The 18,551-nt window shown below is 46.6% G+C and overlaps 1 protein-coding gene across 1 annotated transcript in view; it reads left to right on the top strand.

Annotated features, from left to right (window-relative positions):
• Positions 1 to 532: 532 nt before the first annotated feature.
• The window catches only part of KSR2 (kinase suppressor of ras 2), a gene marked incomplete at its 5' end in the record, with an annotated part of 351,213 nt that continues 333,194 nt past the window's right edge, over positions 533 to 18,551 (top strand). Inside the window, one exon of the mRNA XM_081283402.1 lies at positions 533 to 712. Within this exon, the coding sequence (XP_081139528.1) occupies positions 533 to 712 (180 nt within the window). The remainder of the gene's footprint in view (positions 713 to 18,551) is intronic.

Raw genomic sequence — 18,551 nt, 5'->3', positions numbered from 1 at the left:
ATGCCGTGTCACTGCAACGGGGAGGGGGGCAAACTCGCTTTTTTTTGACATAAAAGCCAGCCAGCCAAAAATATATAATTTTGTCCTTCACGGAGCCGGTGTGTAAAGAGTGAGCGCTATTTTCCTCCTCCTCCTCCTCCTCCTCTTCTCCCTCCTCCTCTTTCTCCTTCTCCTCCTCTTTTTCCTCCTCCTCCCCAAGTGCATAGACAGCATCACATCACCTGGTTGCTTCTGAGAAAAGGCATCTCTCCTTTTCAGGGACTAGAGACTCAGAAAGAGGAGACATTCTAATGGAGACTGCCTGATTCCCCCCCCCCCCCAAATAAAATAATAAATTTTGTCTCTTGTCCCCTCCTCCTACCCCCACCCCCTCAACCCTGTGTGAGATGTTGGGTTTCTTCTTCATGAGACATTGTCGAGAAGTCGCAGTGGTTGGAGAGGCGTAGGGGGTAGACTACCTCTGCCTCTACTCCCTCCCCCCTTTTTTCTCTCTGGGAGGAGGAGGAGGGGAAGGGGTTTTGCAGAGCAAGCGATGGATGAGGAAAACATGACGAAAAGCGAGGAGCAGCAACCTCTGAGTTTGCAAAAAGCCTTACAGCAGTGCGAGTTGGTACAAAACATGATAGACTTGAGCATCTCCAACCTGGAAGGGCTTAGGACCAAATGTGCTACCTCCAACGACCTCACACAAAAAGAAATCCGGACCCTGGAGGTAGGTGTTGCCTACGGGGCGGGGTGGGGGGGGCGATCCTGCCTTTCCCCTCTTCTTCTCACCATCCCTTTCCCCTCTGATTCTGTTTATTGGGGGTTGGGAGGGATGGGTCGGCCAGGTGGGCAAGATTGGTGTTCTGTGATTTATCTTCTTGCAAACCTGCGCCGGAGGTCCCCTCGCTGTGGGGCTGTTGTGTGTGCTTGGCTGGGTGATGGTAGTAGCAGTAGTAATTGTTATTCGTTATTTATTATTACGGTTGCGGCTGTTCCATGATCATTTGCCTCCTCTTGGAGGAGGGAGTTCTGTCTTTTTTCCGGTTCTGGATTTGTTTATATGCCACGGGGGCTTGTGTGCTGGGTAATATGTTAAGGAGCTGCAGAGAACCCACGTGACCTTGCGCATTCTGCAGGTGGTCAAAAGGTGGTTTGGGCTCACAGAATGGGGCTGCCTCTACATCCAGACTTCTTCTCCTCGCCTCCTTTCCTGCCTCTTTTTGCTTCGTAGATTTTTTATTTCCTCGGTGATATTCCTGTTAGGAAGCAAAATGCAGGAAAAAATAAATCCCCACCGACCTATCCATTTCCAATACGATCATTGTGATGCAGTGAGCTGTTGCAGGCCTTCAATGTGTAAAACAGAAAATAATCCCTGGACCCGAACGCACAGGTGGCGTGGGAAAATACTCTTCCATCTCGGTGGGACTGCGTGAAAGGGGTCCGGGAGGCGGAGTTATCTTTGGCATGTTGTAACATTCTTTCCAACTGAACTTGAGGGGGAGTTTGAAGCAGTTTTTTGAGGGATGGGATGGGGGAGGAGAGGGATGCAAAGTTACAAAGAAGATGGCAGAAAAAAAAAAAATCTCCCTCCCCCACTGAAGGCCATTTGGTCAGAAGAAGGTTTCAGGAGTCTTAAAAAAAAAAAAAAAAAAAAAAAAAAAAAAAAAAAAAAAAGCCTGGGTTTCCATGAAATCTTTGGGCATCCACAATGTTGAAAATGATTCAAAAAGGATTTGGCTCACTTCCTTCCCTCAAAATGGCCCATTGTACGTGTGACTTGATTAAATTTGGGAACTCCTGACATGGGCTGAGGATGTGGCTGTGGGGTACCCCTTTGATGGGGTGGGTGTGTGATGCACCTGGGAGCCTCTCCGTGTGTTACTAAGGCCTGAACTCTGGGGTCCTTTCTGATCTTCTAGCCTGGGTGAGGGGTCCTCTCTAATTCAATGTGAGTTTTTTGTTGTTGTTGTTGTTGTGGTTTTTGCTTTTATGGTTTTAAATTTGGCTGGATGTTAACCTGCAGGAGGTCATCCTTTCAAAAGAGGAGTGTGTGTTTTAGTGTAATGTTTGCTACCCCAGGACACATGTCTACGTGCACCTGTCATCTTGGAACATGATCCTCAGAAACGAAATAAGATAAATGTCAAGGGATATTGGGGGAGTGGGGAGTGTGTAGCCAGGCTCAGGTATTGCCTTTCTCAGAGCCTGAGAGAGAAGGCTTGGCTAGTGGAAAAGAAAGTGTGGGATGCTTTGGCCCAGGCTCTGTCTCAACAGTGCCCCAGAGCAGATTCTGTTCAGAATTGCATGCAGTAAATCATCAATAGCCCCCGAAGGCCACCTGAGGTCTCATCTGTTCCTCTGAAGTCAGGAGTCCCACAAGTTTATTTTTATCTTACTGCATAAGTTTCTCCAGAGTTTTTTCTCTTTAAGTGTGCTCTATCCTCTGGTAACTCCCTGCACAGTGGTGATTGTTGAGGTGGGCACTGGGTTCCATGGCTTCTGGCCTGCAGAGAGGTTTTTCTTGTCAGCTGGGGGATGGAGGCATTCGTGTGGTGGTGATGGGGGCTTGCAGTTATAGGGAATGCATCTGTTTGTAGTTTCCTGGTCCCAGGATGTCACTGAGCATGTCGACCACTTTATCCACCATGCCCAGGGACTGTTCTGGGGCAATTATGCCAATTTAGACTTCTTAGTTCTCTAGGGCTGGTGGGTGGGTGTGGGGGTTTGGGGGGCTGATGACCGGGGATCAAGTCCTACCAAACCTCACTTATGGATTCACAGAGTTTTCTACTCCAGCATATGTCAAATTTCATATGTCAAAGTCATGCAAAGATACTTATTAAACTGCGGATCCATAGCAGGTAACCCTGGAGATTCTAGTTCTAGTTGGAAAGGAGAGTGGGCCCAGGAATCTGCATTTAATGAACAGTATTTCTGCATATCACTTTTTATCTTTTTTTGGGGGGGGTGATGGTGGTACTGGGGATCGAATGCAGGGGCACTTGACTACTGAGCCACATCCCCAGCCCTATTTTGTATTTTATTTAGAGACAGGGGCTCACTGATTTGCTTAGTGCCTCACTGTTGCTGAGGCTGGCTTTGAACTCTCCATCCTCCTGCCTCAGCCTCCCGAGTCGCTGGGATGACAGGTGTTCACCATGGCACCCGGCTGCATTTCAGTGTTTAATAAGTCCTATTTCATTAGGAGATAGATGCCGTGTTTCTGCTATTTAGTGGCAAAAACTGCCTGCTCACAGACGTGGAAGTTGGTAAGAAATTGAATAGATCATCCCTGGAAACCTTGATAGTGAGCAGCATCTAGTAACATGTACACACTCCTATAGAATGGACTTGGCCTTCAGGAAGCCCGCTTTGTGGGGAGGGAGGCAAGGCTACTCGTATCTCTGTGAAATGACCAGGAAGTCTAAGTGGCCGTTGATAGGAGAGACAGTGCGTGGGCCCACCACGAGTGTGTTTGGCTTCATAGAACGGAAAGCCCAACAACATGGGGAAGCATGTCGTTTTTTTCCTCTTTTAGAAGAGGCCTGGGGAGATGGCCTGCTGGTGTGGGCTCAGTGGGGTTGATGTCTTTGGGGATTCCCATGGCCTTTCCCCTAGGGTGGCCAGATGACTTCTCTGCTTTCAGCTGTCAGATCTGGGTTCATGGCAGGAAGGAGGAGGACCCACGGAGTGTGGCAGGGTGTCAGGCTTATTATCCTTCTGGTTTCAGGAAATCAAGACTTCCCTGGGACAGCTTCCCCCACCCCCCTCACGGGGGATGCTTGGCTATGTCTTCTCGGCCAGCATGGGGCCAAATGGCCAGCCCTAGCTGCAGGGGAGGCCGGGAGTGGGAAAGTGGGAACACCATCACGGGCCGTTGCCTGGGGTAGCCTGCCTTGACTCCACACAATATCAAGTTCTGTGGGGCACAGGAGAGGATGTGAATGGCCGTCGTGTGGACAGCCAGCAGTGCTGACCCAGAATGTCCATGGTACGAAAGAAAATTTGTGAGCTTTGTGGTTAGAGCTTTGTGTAGCCTTCCTGCTTTTTAAAATCTTAGGCTACTAATTTAAACATTTTGATGCACAGTTTAACATTTTGGGCAAAATGGCCATCACAGAATGACATCGCGTTCCTCGGGGAGTGGTTGCAAGGATTAAGAGTACTTCTGAGTACTTTCTAGCACTGACTTGAACCTGGTGCCCGCAAGTATTATATAAACAGTGACCGTGGGGATGATGATGGACAGCGTGACATGGTGTAGGACAGATGACATGGACGAGGACAACTGAGAACAGAAGAGAAGGCATTTGGCTAGCATTTCCAAAGTAGATTCTGGAGAACCCTAATTCTGTGGAATGCTAGCATTTTTCATTCTTTAATACATGCTACCTTCCAGGGACTGTCTTGGAGGCTGGTAGTCAACAAATGTTCTGTGGACAAAACTGGTTGAGTGACTGAAAGGTTTGGGAAAGGTTGAGTTAAGCAGAGAGAAATAGACATCTTCACTGCGGGACTTCTCAGAGTCTTTAATGTGCCTTATATGTGCATCGTGCGTCCAAGTGAGGATGAGCCTGCAATGTTTTCCTTTTCCAAGGATTTCCCTCAGGAATTTTCTCCCACAGGATATACCTGGGGTAACATCTGGCAAAGCATTTATGAAGGCCTTCTTGGTTGGGGGATGGGGTTTTGGAGTGGAAGGAAGAATGGGAAGGGTTGAGATTGCAGCAGAGGGGAGGGCTTGCTGGACACGAACGAACGGTAAACCCAATAAAGGTATCCTCCTGCCTCCCTCCGTGGTGAAGCTTAGAGACCAGTGTGCTCAGAATGGAGGGTACCTGATGGCGTGTCATAGGCGATGGATTTGGGTCCCTAACTCTTGGGAGGACAGGGGAGTTAGACCAACCAATTTCATCCCTTTGAGAGGAGATAGAAGACTTCAAAGGTTTTGGGGTGCCAAACCTCATTCAAGTTTTGTCTAATGACAGTCAGCAGTGGGGGATGGCAGACTTTTTCTGTAGAAAGCCAAAAAAATTAAAAAAATAAATATTTTAGGCTTTGTAAGCCCTACAGTTTCACATCACAGCTACTCGGCTCTGCTATCCTAGTGCGCGGAAGACATCATCCCCGGAGTCGGCGTGGGGAACGGTTTTCCAATAAAGCTTTAGGGATGGACCCTGACATTCGGATTGGATATAATTCAGAGCATGAATATTATTTTTATTTTTTGATAATTTAAAAGTATAAAAGCTATTCTTAGTTTCTGGGCCTTTTAAGAATAAATGGTAGTTTGGGGCTGGGGCTGGGGCTCAGTGGTAGAGCGCTTGCCTAGCATGCATGAGGCACTGGGTTCGATCCTCAGCACCACATATAAATAAATAAATAAAATAAAGGCATCCTGTCCATCTACAACTACAAAAAAAAAAAAGGATTAAAAAAAAAAAGAAGAAGTGGTAGGTTGTATTGGGCTCCCTGGGCTGTAGCTTGCTGACCACCTTCCAGTGTGAGACCAGTGTGCTCAGAATGGAAGGCCTCACACTGGAAGGTGGTGGCCAAATGGAGTGGGCCTCTGCTGGACTCCACTTTGGTCACATTGCAAGAGGAGGGCCATGGTGGAGTTGGGGTCGGGTGGGTAAGTGTCGACTGTCCTGCTGCAGCAAGGGCATTGGGTCTTGCAATCCCTTTTGTGCACCCTTTGTTCTTCATCTGCTTCATGTCAGTTATCTGCTGCTGGGTGATAGGTCGTCCCTAGACTTCTTACATTTGGGAAGCTCTACGACAACATCTTCTTTTCTGGGGTTCAGTGGACTGTGCTCAGCCGGTGGTTCTTCTGCCAGCCTGGCCTGGGCTCACTCATGAGGCAGAAAGACAGGGGATGGGACAGCTGAGCCCCTTCCTCCATGTGCCTTCACCAGTGGAATAGGCTGAGTCTCTGTCTTACATCCCAAGAGAGAAACAGCCGTCGTCACACGGGGTCTTGAGATTCACAAGTCACACAGTGTCGCTTCCACTGCATTTTGTGGGTTGACGTGAGTCATGTGGCCAGCCTGCGTGCAGATGATGGGGAGATGGGCCTCTCTTCTTGGTGGATGTAGCTGCACAGTTGTAGTTGTAGAGCCTGTTACAAGTAGCCCCCCAACTGTGTAATGGACCCATACGGTGAAGGCTTTTTCTTGCTCACAAAGCAGTTCAGTGTGGCTGTTCTTGCTGGTGGGCTCTTCACTATTCTGCAGCATTATCATTGCTGACATTGAGAAGGGGAAGAAAGTGCAGAGAAGACAGAGCCTCTGAGGAGCCTTGTTCCCCTAGGTCGCCCTTCTCAGATCTGCATGCATATCCTGAGCTGAAGTTGGGTCCTTCCGCTGCAAGGAAGATGGGAAAGGAAGTTCAGCTGTGGGGCCAGGAAGAATTTGTCTCTACCACAGGGAATGACTGGCTGTTGTATTGGTTTCTGTGGCTACGGAACCAGCCACCCCCCAACTTAGTGGCTTGCGCAGCGATCCTTGCCTTGTTTGGGAGCTTGCAATTGGACCCTTTTGGTTCACCTTGCCTGAGTCCCTCTTGTGATCATGTTCATCTGGTGGCTTGACTGGGAACTGGAGAGTCTAAGGGCTAGGGTGCCTCAGGTCTGCTCCCGGTGGCCTCCCCAGCATGACAGCCCAGGTTTCTTACCTGGTGGCAGCAGCGGTGTCAGAGGAGGTCAAATCCCGGTGCATGAACCCTTCTTTCACCTCCCTGTCTGCAAACACCTGCAGCTTTGCTCCCGTCCATTGGCCAGAGCGTGTTAATGAATCAACCCAGAGTCAGGATTCAGAAGTTCAGGTGTGTGGGAGGTGCTGGTGAATTGGATGTGGGGAAGGCGGAGGAAAATAAAAGACTGAGGATCTTTCCTGGGGAGTGTCCTAAGGACTCGTGGATGGTGGAGCCATTGTTTGAAATGTGAAGACTTGGGTGAACTGGGTTGGGCCTGACCATGGAGCCCTGATCAGGAGGTTCCATGTGTCAAGTAGACCGTTGGATGTGCAAGCCTGGGGTCCTTAGGAAGGCTGGGGATGTGAACTTCACCAGGTGTGCGCTCTCATATCATTAAGGTGTTATTTTTAATGGCTGTATAGTGTGACAGGGACGGTCCATAATGTAACCGAAACTACCATTGGGCGCTTGTGTTCATAAATTCCCATTGTAAACAATACTGTCGCAGACATCCTTGTGGCCTTCAGTTCCTAGAAGTGGGATTGCTGGATTGATGGGCGTGTTTCAAGGTGCTTGATAGATTTTGCCAAATTGCCTTTTTTGCCAGCAGGGTGGGGAAGGGTCTGTTTTCCCATGGCCTCAGCACGTCTATAGTTTTGACTGTGTTTGGATGTCTGAGAGCTCAGGAGAAGGGACATAGGCTGCAGAGGGCTAGCATGGGAGCTTTATTGGTTCTTCTTGGAAAGGACCTGAAAAATGCCAGGGAGCACTTGGTTTTCTTGCCAGAGTGGCCCGCCGGTGAACACTAGGCCCCTTCCTTCTGCCTTGTTCTCATAAAAGGATGTGTGAGTCTGTGCATGTGTATGTGCGCACACAGGTGTGTAAGGGGTGTCTCACAATCTGAGTTAATGACAAATGTTAATATCCAAGTGGTTCAGTGCCCTCTCAGGTTTTTGGAGTGGAGAATTTGTTGTTATTATTATTTTTTTACTTCTGATGGACAGAAAACTGGGATCTTCCCCCAACCAGGAATTGGTCATTTTCTGGGCTCCCAGCTTCCCAGCTGTCGGGAAGAGAGGACAGGTTTCCTGTGGGCTGCTCTGGGTCAGAGCTTCTGGTGGAAGCTGAGGGATGGGAAGGAAAATGGGACAAAAGTAGGAGAAGCTAGTGCAAGTGCAGAATGACTTTCTTCTGAGGGTTTCCGTGATGCTTGGGATTCTCTCTAGTGGGTTTCGACCACAATTGTGGTTGTTTCTGTTTTGCAAGAGGCTTGGAGTCACTGATTTGTCCAAGACTGTCATAGAAAGGCAGCCACAGACCCCAGGAATGGATAGTGGGTTCCCCCAAGGTTGGTGTGATGTAGAAGGGAAGGAAGAGAGCTGAAAGCAGATATGGGTATGTGTAGATGTTGTGATTAGAGGTGATGGTTTTGGGATTAATGAGAATCATAATCATGGAATATTATCGTACTAAAATGTTTCTTTGGTGACATTATAGATGATAACAATTATTGAATTGAAATATAGGACTGATGGATACAATGTAGACATTCACAGATATGATGGAAAGTGAGACATAGAGAGGGAGACACCTTAGACCCGAACTAACAATATGGCGGCCATCTACCACTGGTGGCTGTTGATCAACTGAAATGTATTGAGTCCTAATCAAAATGGGCCGTTAGTGCCAAATACTTGCTAGATTCTGAAGTCTTAGCAGGAAGAATGGAAAATATTTCATTAATAATTTTTTAAAATATTTGATGTGTTGAAATGGTAATATTTTATACATATTAAGTTAAATAAATTAAAGTTAATTTCACCTGTATCTTGTTCTTTTTTTCTTTCCCTTGAGGCTACTGGAAAATTTTTAATTATACATGTGGGATACCATATATTCATATGGGATTTTGAATGTTGAGATGATTTCTATTTTACCACTAAAAAATCTTCTTTTTGATAAAGACTGAAAGTCGATGCTCCCCTTAGAATTACTAGACAGCCATTGATTAAAGCACTGGATGCATTCCAAAGAGGGATGTGTGTTCGATTTTCCTGGACCAGTAGAGAACTGAAATGAAGACTCAAAAATAATAGCCCAAGTCCCTGAAAATTTGGCAAAGTGCTTGAAGCAGTTTAGACCTAGTAGAGGGCTCAGGCTCTGCAGTGGACTGTGCAGATTCCAGTATAGTTCAGGACCCACAAGCTCAGGAACCTTTTGTCCTCAATCTCTTCCTTGTGAGCCTCAGTTTCCTTACTTATAAAACTGGAATCATTCATACAGGGTTGTTGTCATTAGATGGGATCATGCATTCAGGAGCCAAGCAGAGTGCCCCGCACATGGCAAATGCTTAGTTATGGTTAGCCTTGGTGTTTTTGATGATCATCTGTCCTGCAGATCAGCATGAGGGAGGTTAGGTGGTTTCAGCCCTGTGAGGGAGTATGTGTTCTGCAGTACCAGGTGGTGAGGAGTCTTCCTTGGGTGTATCATGCTTTATTCAATGTACATTAACTGGACCCCCATTGTGTGAGACATGGGACCATTATAGTACAGCATGCCCCTTCTGTGGGGCAGTGAGACCCCCATTGGGTTATGGGTGTCGTAAGTGATGCAGATTCTTGACATAAGGTCTGGGTCTTTGCCTTTGCCCACAGATGTTTTACCTCCCCCCAGTGTCTGGCAGGCTGTGGTCTTTAATCACGGGCTCCTCAGGCGTTAAGTTGGATAGTAACATACCAGTTGTGGGGCTGAGCCTTACAGCTGCGGGACTCGTCTTCAGCATACATGGTGAAAAGTGGCTGTGATATCTGAGCATCTGAAAGCACGTCCCTTAGGTAGGGGAACCCGTCAGAGATTGCCCACCCCTCCCGGCATCCATCGCCCAGCTTCGTCTTGGTCATTTGGGCTGAGCACTACCTTTCAAGGCAGCATTGTCAAAAATCGATTTTTTATTATGGTCAGATGTACATAGAACTTACCACTTAAACCATGTTTTAAGTTTACAGCACAGTGGCATGTTACAGTACCCTGGCATGTTGCACAACCGTCACTGCTGTCTAGCTTCTCGAAGTTTCCCATCATCCCCAACAGAGATTCTGTACCCATTACACAGTGACTCCTCCCACCCCAGCACATGGTAATAATCTCTGTTCTACTCTCTGTCTCTATGAACTTGACTCCTCTAGACATCTCTCCTAAGTGGAATCACATAACATTTGTCCCTTTGTGTCTGGCGTATTTCTTCTTGTGGTATAGTAGTTCCAAGGTTCCTCTGTGCTCTACGACGTATCTGCCCTTCATTGATCTTTATGGCTGAATCCTAGATCGTTGTATGGATATTCCAAGTCTTCTGTATCCATTCATCCATCAACAAATCTTTAGGTTGTTTCCACCTTTTGGCTACTGTGAAAAATGCTGCCGTGAACATGGGTGGAGGAGTATCTGTTTGGGTCCCTTCTGTTATTTCTTTTGGGGTATATAACCTTGGAGTGGAAATTGCCAGGTCATGTGGTAATTTTATTTCTGATATTTTGAGGAACCGCAGGGTTGTTTTCCAGAATGGCGGCCCCATTTTACATCCCCACCAGTAATCCCCAAAAGTTCCAGTTTCTCTCTATCCTTGATGACTTTGGTTATTTTCCATTTTTTAAAACGGATCGCCATCCTTGTGGGTATGAAGTGGTATCTCGTTGTGGGTTTGATTTGTATTTTCTGTGGTGGTTAATGATGTCTTCTCACGTGCTTATGGACTCTTGGTCGTCTTTGGAGAAATATTTATTCGAGTCCTTCCAGAAAGCAGCCTTTTCAAAATAATAATAATAATAATAATAATAAAAAATTGAAATTGAATCTTTTCCAGCTTTACCAAGATGTAGCTGACAGGTAACTGTTGTATGTCTTTAAGGTGTGCAACATGATCTGACCTATGGAGTGATACATAATCCTGTAGGATGAGAATGTTCACAACCGACTCTCAGCAGCGTTTTGAGTCGACAGTATAGGATCACTAAGTCACCATGTTGCCCGTGAGATCCCCAGAAGTCATCTGAGAGTTTGAAAAGGTCGTGCCCTTGACCAATATCTTCATTTCCTCCACTTTCCCCGACCCCAGCCCTTCTACTCTGTTACTATGATTTTGACTTTTTTAGATCCCGTGTACAGAGCGAGATTCCACAGCGTGTGCTTTCTCCATCTGACCTGTCTCACCTTGTGAAGTGACAAGGTGGCCTCTTGACCTGGATGGTTAGAATTGTCCTGCTGAGCTGGATCTGCTCCCTGGTGACTTCCGTTCTTGGATTCCACTCTCTGGAGGGTGGGGAATGAGGCCGGTCTCTCCTTGGGCTGAGAAATGGTATCAAGAAGAGTTTGCATGTTATTCTACCTGCTAGGTAGACACTCGAGAGATGGCTGTGCCCCCTACACCCTGACAGTCTCCCATTGAAACTTGTATCGTGGGAGGGTGCTGGGGATTGAACTCAGGGGCCCTCGACCACTGAGTTACATCCTCAGCCCTATTTTGTATTTATTTATTTATTTTTTGCTGTTTATTTTTTTTAATTCTAATTTGTTCCTATTTTGTATTTTATTTAGAGACAGGGTCTGAGTTGCTTAGCACCTTGCACTTATTGAGGCTGACTTTGAACTCTTGATCCTCCAGTCTCAGCCTCCTGAGCCACTTGGAGTACAGGCGTGTGCCACTGCGCCTGCTACCCCATTCCTTTTGATGGCCGAGTAGTTTTCCATTGTATGGATGGACTACAGTGTGTGTATCCGTTTAGCTATTTCCATTGTCTGTTTCTGCTCTTTGGTGGTCATAGACAAACTGCCTATAAATATTCATGTGTGGTTTTTTTTTTTTTTTGCATGAACATAAGTTTTAATTTCTCAATATCTAGGAGTGGAATGGGTAGATCATAGGTTAAGTATAGGTTCAATTTCATAAAATACTGCAAACTCTCCCAGACAGTACCATGATGTCTCTTCACCAGCGATGCATGAGAGGCCCAGTTGCTGCATGTCCTCACCCTAGTACTTGCTCTGATTGGCATTTTAAAAAATTTTAGCCATTTAAATAACTGTGTAGTGATTTTAATTTGCATTTTCCCAGTGACTGATGTTAGACACAGTTCACAGGATCATTTCCCATCCACATATCCTTTTTGATGAAGTATCTGTTCAAGTCTTTGCCCATCTGAAAAAAATTGGATTGCTTCTCTCCTTACTGTCATGGTTTGAGAGTTCTTTACATGTCCTGAATATAGTCCATGCTCAGATTCGTGCTTTGCCGATCCTCCCTCCTGTTCTGTGCACCCCCTTTTTCTTCTAACTGGGTCTTTGGCAGAGCGAAATTAAAATCTGATGAAGTCTGAATTGATTTTTGTTTCTCCAAAGGATCACGTTTTTGATATTCTGCACAAGAATTTTCCGTAATCATTGGTCACAATGATTTTCTCATAAATGTCATTTTTTTTTAATCTTTCACATGTAGATCTGCGATACCTTTGATCAAATGTTGTATATGGTGTGAGGTTTAAGTTCGGTTCATTTTAGTATTGGGTGGAGGATTTTTGAGTTGATGTCCATGAGGGATATTGATCCGGGGCTTTCTTTTCTTATGATGATGGCCTCATGTTGAGCGTAATAATGAGTTGAGAAGTGTTCCCTGTGCCTCTATTTTCTGGAAGTGACTGTGACATTGGTGTTTCTGCTTCTTTACATGTTGGAATTCACCAGTGAAATGATTTGGGCTTAGAAATCGTGTGTGTGTGTGGGCGCGTGCGCACGTGCATGTGTGTAAGGTTTTTAGCTAAAAATTAAATTTCTTGAATGGTTTTGGATTACTTATGCAATGTATTTATTCTTGGGTGAATTTTGGTAGCTCGTGGCTTTCAAGGAATTGGTACATTTAACTTACTGAATTTACATGCATAGAGTTGTTCGTAGCATTTCTTTATCATCCTTTTCATGTCTATGGGCTCCGTAGTGATGTCTCCTCTTTGATCCCAGATTTTGGTTGTGTGTGTGTGTGTGTGTGTGTGTGTGTGTGTGTGTGTTTCCTTTGGCCAGTCTGGTTGAAGATTATAATTCTCATTTATTTATTTTTTTTCATAGAACTGGACGTTGGCTTCTTTTATTTTCTCTGTCATTTTTCTGTTTTCAATTTCATTGATTTCTATTCTTATTTCCATTCTGCTTGCTATGGGTTTGTCTTGCTCTCCTTTTTCTGTTTCTTGAGGTGGATGCTTAGATCCTTGATGTGAGAACTTTTTCCTTTTCTGATCTAAGTATCTCTTGCCGTCAATCTCCCTCTAGGGAGGACTTTTGCTGTACCATGTAGATTTTTGCATGCCGCATTAATTGTTCTTTAGTTGGCAATATTTTTCTGATTTCATCCTCTTTGATGCACTTGGTTTTTAGAGGTGTGGAACTTCCGAGTGCTTGGGTTTTTCCTGTTATCTTTTTGTTATGGATTTTCTACTTCAGTGTTGACCAGTGAACACATTTTATGTGGTTACATCCTCTTAGCATGTTTAAAATTTGTTGCTCCTGTTTTCTTTTCTCTTCCTGGGTGTTCTTAAGGGCATGAGTCCTGCTGTGGATGGTGTGGTGTTCTGTGAATGCCCGCTCGGCCGGTTGGTGACGTGGTCCACATCCTTTACCTCCTGGCTTATGCAATGTACTTGTTCTTGGGTGAATTTTGGTAGCTTGTGGCTTTCACGGAATTGGTACATTTCATTTAAGTTGTTGAATTTGCATGCATTTTTTGAATTTGCATGCATTTTTCTCCCTTTGTTTTATTGGTGGTGTAGAGAGGGGTGCCGACCTCTTCTGCAGTATCCTGGGTTTATTCATGGCTCTTTCCAGCCCCCTTAGTTTTTGCTTCATGGACCTTGAGCTGTTTTATTACATGTACTCACCTTGAGAATGGTTCCATCTCCTTGGTGAATTGACCCTCTATCATGAGTTTCTTGTTACCCCTGGTCATTTCCCTTCTCCTGAAACCGGTTTTCTCTTATTCTAATAGAGCCACTTTAGATTTCCTTTTGCTTAAGTTGTTAGAAATCAACGTGAACTTCATCATTTTGAACATTTTAAAGTATACAGTTGAATAGTTTTTTCGTATGCACTTAGTGTTTTGCAACCATCATTACTAATTGCAGAACATTTCTATCAAAACACACACACACAGACACACAGACACACAGACACACACACACACACACACACACACACACACACACACACCACCTTATGCCTGTAAACAGTCAATTCCAATTACCCTGCATTGCATCCCCTGTCTACCATGAATCGCTGTGGTTTTACATGTTCTGACATTTCATATAAATGAAGTTGTACAGTATGTGGAGTTTTATGTATGGCATCATTAGTCAGCATCATGCCTTCAAGGGTTGTCCATGTTAGTAGCATAGATCAATACTTCATTCATTTTTATGGCTGTCTAATATTCTACTGCATAGATATATCCATTCTGTTTATCCTTTGATCAGTTAATGGACATTTGGGCTGTTTCTACCTTATAGCTATTGTGAATGACACTGCTTTGAGCCTTTATTTGGATAGGAGGATGGGGACACTTGGAGAGAAAACTGTTTTTGCTCTGCCACAAATGAAGGCAGCTTGAAAATCTAGAAGCCCCCTCTCTGTACTGTGACAGTTCCCTGGATCTCTTGCAGGGGCTTAGTTGGTTGTATGTGTGCCAGCTTATAAACTCTTCGTAGGACTTCAGAAATAGAGAAAATGTTCTTTTCTTTTGGTACTGAGGATTGGACTCCAGGGCACTTGACCACTGAGCCACATCCCCAGCCCTATTTTGTATTTAATTTAGAGACAGCGTCTCACTGAGTTGCTTAGCGCCTCACTCTTGCGAGGCTGGCTTTGAACTTGTGATCCTCCTGCCTCAGCCTCCCAAGCCACTAGGATTATAGGTGTGCACCACTGCGCCTGGCAAAAATGGTCATTTTAAGACATCAATTGCCAATAAGGCAAAGCGTGTTACTATGGAAAAAATAGAATATATAATTAAAAAGAAAAATGAACACTCTCTGAGTCCCACCACCTGCCCATGAGCATCATGAAGCTCCATTCCAGAGGTGGACAGGGTTTTCCTCATGCCGACGAGTGTTGTGGGACGGATGTCACGTGGAGTGACCTGTAGCCACAACTATATCATATGTGTCTTGCTGTCTTCTCTTTTCCCTTTAAAAGTTGACTTAGGACACTGCCCACTATTAATGCAGCATTTCCCATGGCTGTGTGACACTCCAGCACAAAGTCACCGCGTAACCGAACCCCCTTTAGTGAGTTAGATGATTCCTGGCTCTTGGCTCTAGTGAACCCAGCCTTAGTGACCACTTTGGAAACAAAATCTGTGTAAAGCATTCTTCTTCGTTTCCTAAAGAAATAGCCCTAGAAGTGGACTCACTGCGGTCTCATGAGGGCGCATGCTCATCTGCGGTGCCACGATCCTACAGAGGGAGCGCGTCCATTCATAACCCCCTCAAGGGTTGAAGGGGCAGGCTCGTGGCTTTGTGTCTTCAGGCGCGACAACTAGGAGAGGGGAAGTGTTGCAGAGAAATCTGGGACGTGCAGTCCCTTCTGCGTCTGTGGATCAGTGTGCGAGCTGACTCTGGAGCTTGGTTTTAAGGAGGCGCACTATCGGTTGAAATAAGAGTTGCCAGGCGCCACAAAGCACGCCTGTCATCCCAGCAGCTCGGGAGGCTGAGGCCGGAGGATCACCAGTTCAAAGCCACTTAGCGAGGCCCTAAGCAACTCAGGGAGACCCTGTCTCTGAATAAAAACATTAAAAAGGGCTGGGGATGTGGTTTGGTGGTTAAGTGCCCCTGGGTTCCATCCCTGGTGCCAGATCATGCCAATGACTAGGAAAACCTGATTTAAAAATGACACATTTCCCTCCTCAAATGACATCTGAAAGAGGTGTGAGTTTCACAGCTGAGGCTGCCTGGTTTCTGGGGTTCACAGAGTGAGTTCTTTACGGGATCAGGTAGGAAGCCCACGGGAGGAAGATGGGTGGGGCCAGGTTACCCAGCGGGGGACACAGTGGTCCTGGGTGAATGCACAGCAGGTGACCCATCTCGAGTTGTCCAGTGTGGCCAGTGGGTAGTAGGGGGCCTCCAGATGTGGCCACCACACAAATTCAGTGATCATCAAATCGTGGCCAGTCAACCCCCTCCTCCCTGACAAAGCTCTCTGGATTATTTTGAAGCAATTCCCAGGGCATCACAACATATCGTCCTCCGTACAGTTCATTATGTTATCCCTTTTTTTGGTGGGGGGTGGTACTGGGGATTGTACTCAGGGGCACTCGACCACTGAGCCCCATCCCCAGCTCTGTTTTGTATTTTATTTAGAGTCAGGGTCTCCCTGAGTGGCTTAGGGCCTCGTTTTTTGCTGAGGCTAGCTTTGAACTCTCCATCCTCCTGCCTCAGCCTCCTGAGCCGCTGGGATTCCCGGCACGTGCCATCACGCCTGGCTCAATATATTATTTCTAACAAACAGGTTTTAAGCATAACCAGATTACTGTGATCATGCCAACAATCCCTTGATCAAATATTTCCTTCAGTGACAAATCAAAATATGTATACACAACAGAAATCTCAAAGCGGCCGCTATGGAAAGCAAGTACTGGCCCGAGCTCGGTTGGCATTTGCTCAAAACATCCCGGGGAACTGTCTTCAGAGTGGTTTTAGGAGAAAAGACGTCTCTTTTCCTTCTTTTTGGTTAGAACTTGAATGTCAGCCTGCACTGTGGCTGGGTGACCTACTCCTGACGACTTTTGTCCCTTTAAGATATGCAAATAGTCAACGCTGCTCCCTCAGAGAATAAGACAGGTGGCCATTGAAGATGGTGGCAGTGTTCTGAGCTTGAGTCTAAAAGGCAGTTCCAAGGGAAGAGTCATGGCTTCGTCACAGGCAGGTCTCCAGCCATTGACACTGTCTGCTTGGAGGGGACCTGGGTGATTAGTTTCGGCCTCCCTTTGTCCCTTCATCTGTTAAATGCATCAGACATTTAAAAGTGACAGAAGGGTTGCCTAGAACCTGTGGACCTTACAATGAACAGATATATGTTGCAGGGTGGGTACCTGCTAGATCCTGGAACACAGCATACCCTCCCTCGTAGATCTAGGGACTTGGTAAAAGCTAAATCTGAAGAATGATGATGAGGAGGAGAGAATATTTCAGAGAGAGAGAGAGAGAGAGAGAGAGAGAGAGAGAACAACAGTATATGCAAAGGCCCAGGGGTAGGAGAGGCATGGGATATTCAGGGACCAACTGGAGCCCTGCGCAGCTAGAGCGGTGAGTGCTTTGGGCATATTTGGAGGCGGAGGGATTGGATGCCGCTATTTTTGCTTTCTTGAAACTGGGACCCTTGGCATCTTCTTCTGCTTCATCCTAGGAAAACAAGGCGGTCTCATTTACCAAATCGGAGGAAGTTCCCTCATCTCTTCTATCCACTTCTGCAGTGCGATTTGAAAACATAACATGAAATGTATTGTCCCTGAAGGTCGAGGCAGGTCCCTTAATACCACTGCCAGCACAAGCCACCCTGTACTACTACCATAATAGGTGGGCAGGACCTCACGGAGGGTGGGGCAGGAGGAAAGAGGCCGAGACGGGAAGGCACATCCCTTGCTCTGGGCTTGCTCTTCGCAGCGGTGCAGAAGATGTCTCTACAGTTATGAAAAATTCATCAGTCACGTGCTGCAGGTCAGAGAGGCTGGTCATTGTTTGATCAGATTAACAATAATGAGAGCAGTCTTAAATGAACTCAGATTAAGAGGAGGACTCCCCCCGACCACTCGGTCATAGGTGCCTAATCACATTTCCTCTCAGCCAGTTGCTGCTTGTTGTCTGCCAAGATGGGGCCACAGGTCTCCTCCAAGGGGGCGCCAAGGGCAGGGAGGGTGAGCGGAGCCCAGCTGACTGGGGTCAGAGGGAGGAAGAGCCCGTCTCGTCTCCCTGACACTGTAAGGTTTCGCAGACCCCTTTCCCCTTTCCTCGGGTCGGCTTTATCCCAACTCCCGATTTCTCAGTACCCAGCACCTGCCACCTATTATGCAGGGTTCTGGGTGCTGGGGATGCGTCCATGAGTACAACAGGAAAAGTGCCTACTCACTGTCCTCGGCAGAGACTCAAAGATCGGGAGATGAGGGAGCAATCCCTGAAGCTGTCTGGGGGAGAAAAGCTTCAGGAGGAGGCAGTATCTTGTGCAAAGGCCCTGAGGTCTCTGAGGAACAGCCAGGAAGTGGGTGTGACCCAAGTGGAGTGTTAAAGGTCAGGTCGAGAAGTGAAGTGGGATCAGATCCCTAGGGACTTTGGGACCCGTGGGAAGATTTTTGACTAAGGAGAATGAGGCACACTGGATAGTTCTGAGCAGAGGAATAAACCTGAGCTGGCTTGAGTCTTAACAGCATCTTTATATCCCTCGATTGAGAAAAAAACTGCAGCAGCCATGAGTTAAGGCAGAGAGGTGAATGAGAAACCCGTGGCTCACCCCCCGGCTGGTGACTGTGCTTGGATTCTGGATGTATTTAGGAATGACAGTCAACAGGATGGCTAGCTGGCTCTGACCTTGCTGGGGACGCCCGTTCTGCCGCCCTCTTGCCCCTGGGTGACTTACTACATGACTCTCTTGAACCTCAGAGGGGACTGGGAAGATAAAAGAGGGAAGGTCTTTAGTGCTCTCAGGAAACCGTGCCCCCCACCCCACCCCACGCAGGTCCCCTCTGTCCTGCGCCCTAACCAGGAGTGCATCAGGGTTTCCAGAGAAATACAGGGTGCTCAGATAAGTGACCACCACTCCTGCCCTGGAAGGGTGCCTAGATATATCTG

The sequence above is a fragment of the Spermophilus citellus genome (genome assembly GCF_964194105.1).
Source record: "Spermophilus citellus genome assembly, chromosome: 3".
Lineage (NCBI taxonomy): Eukaryota > Metazoa > Chordata > Mammalia > Rodentia > Sciuridae > Spermophilus > Spermophilus citellus.
This window is presented reverse-complemented; position numbering and strand designations above follow the sequence as displayed.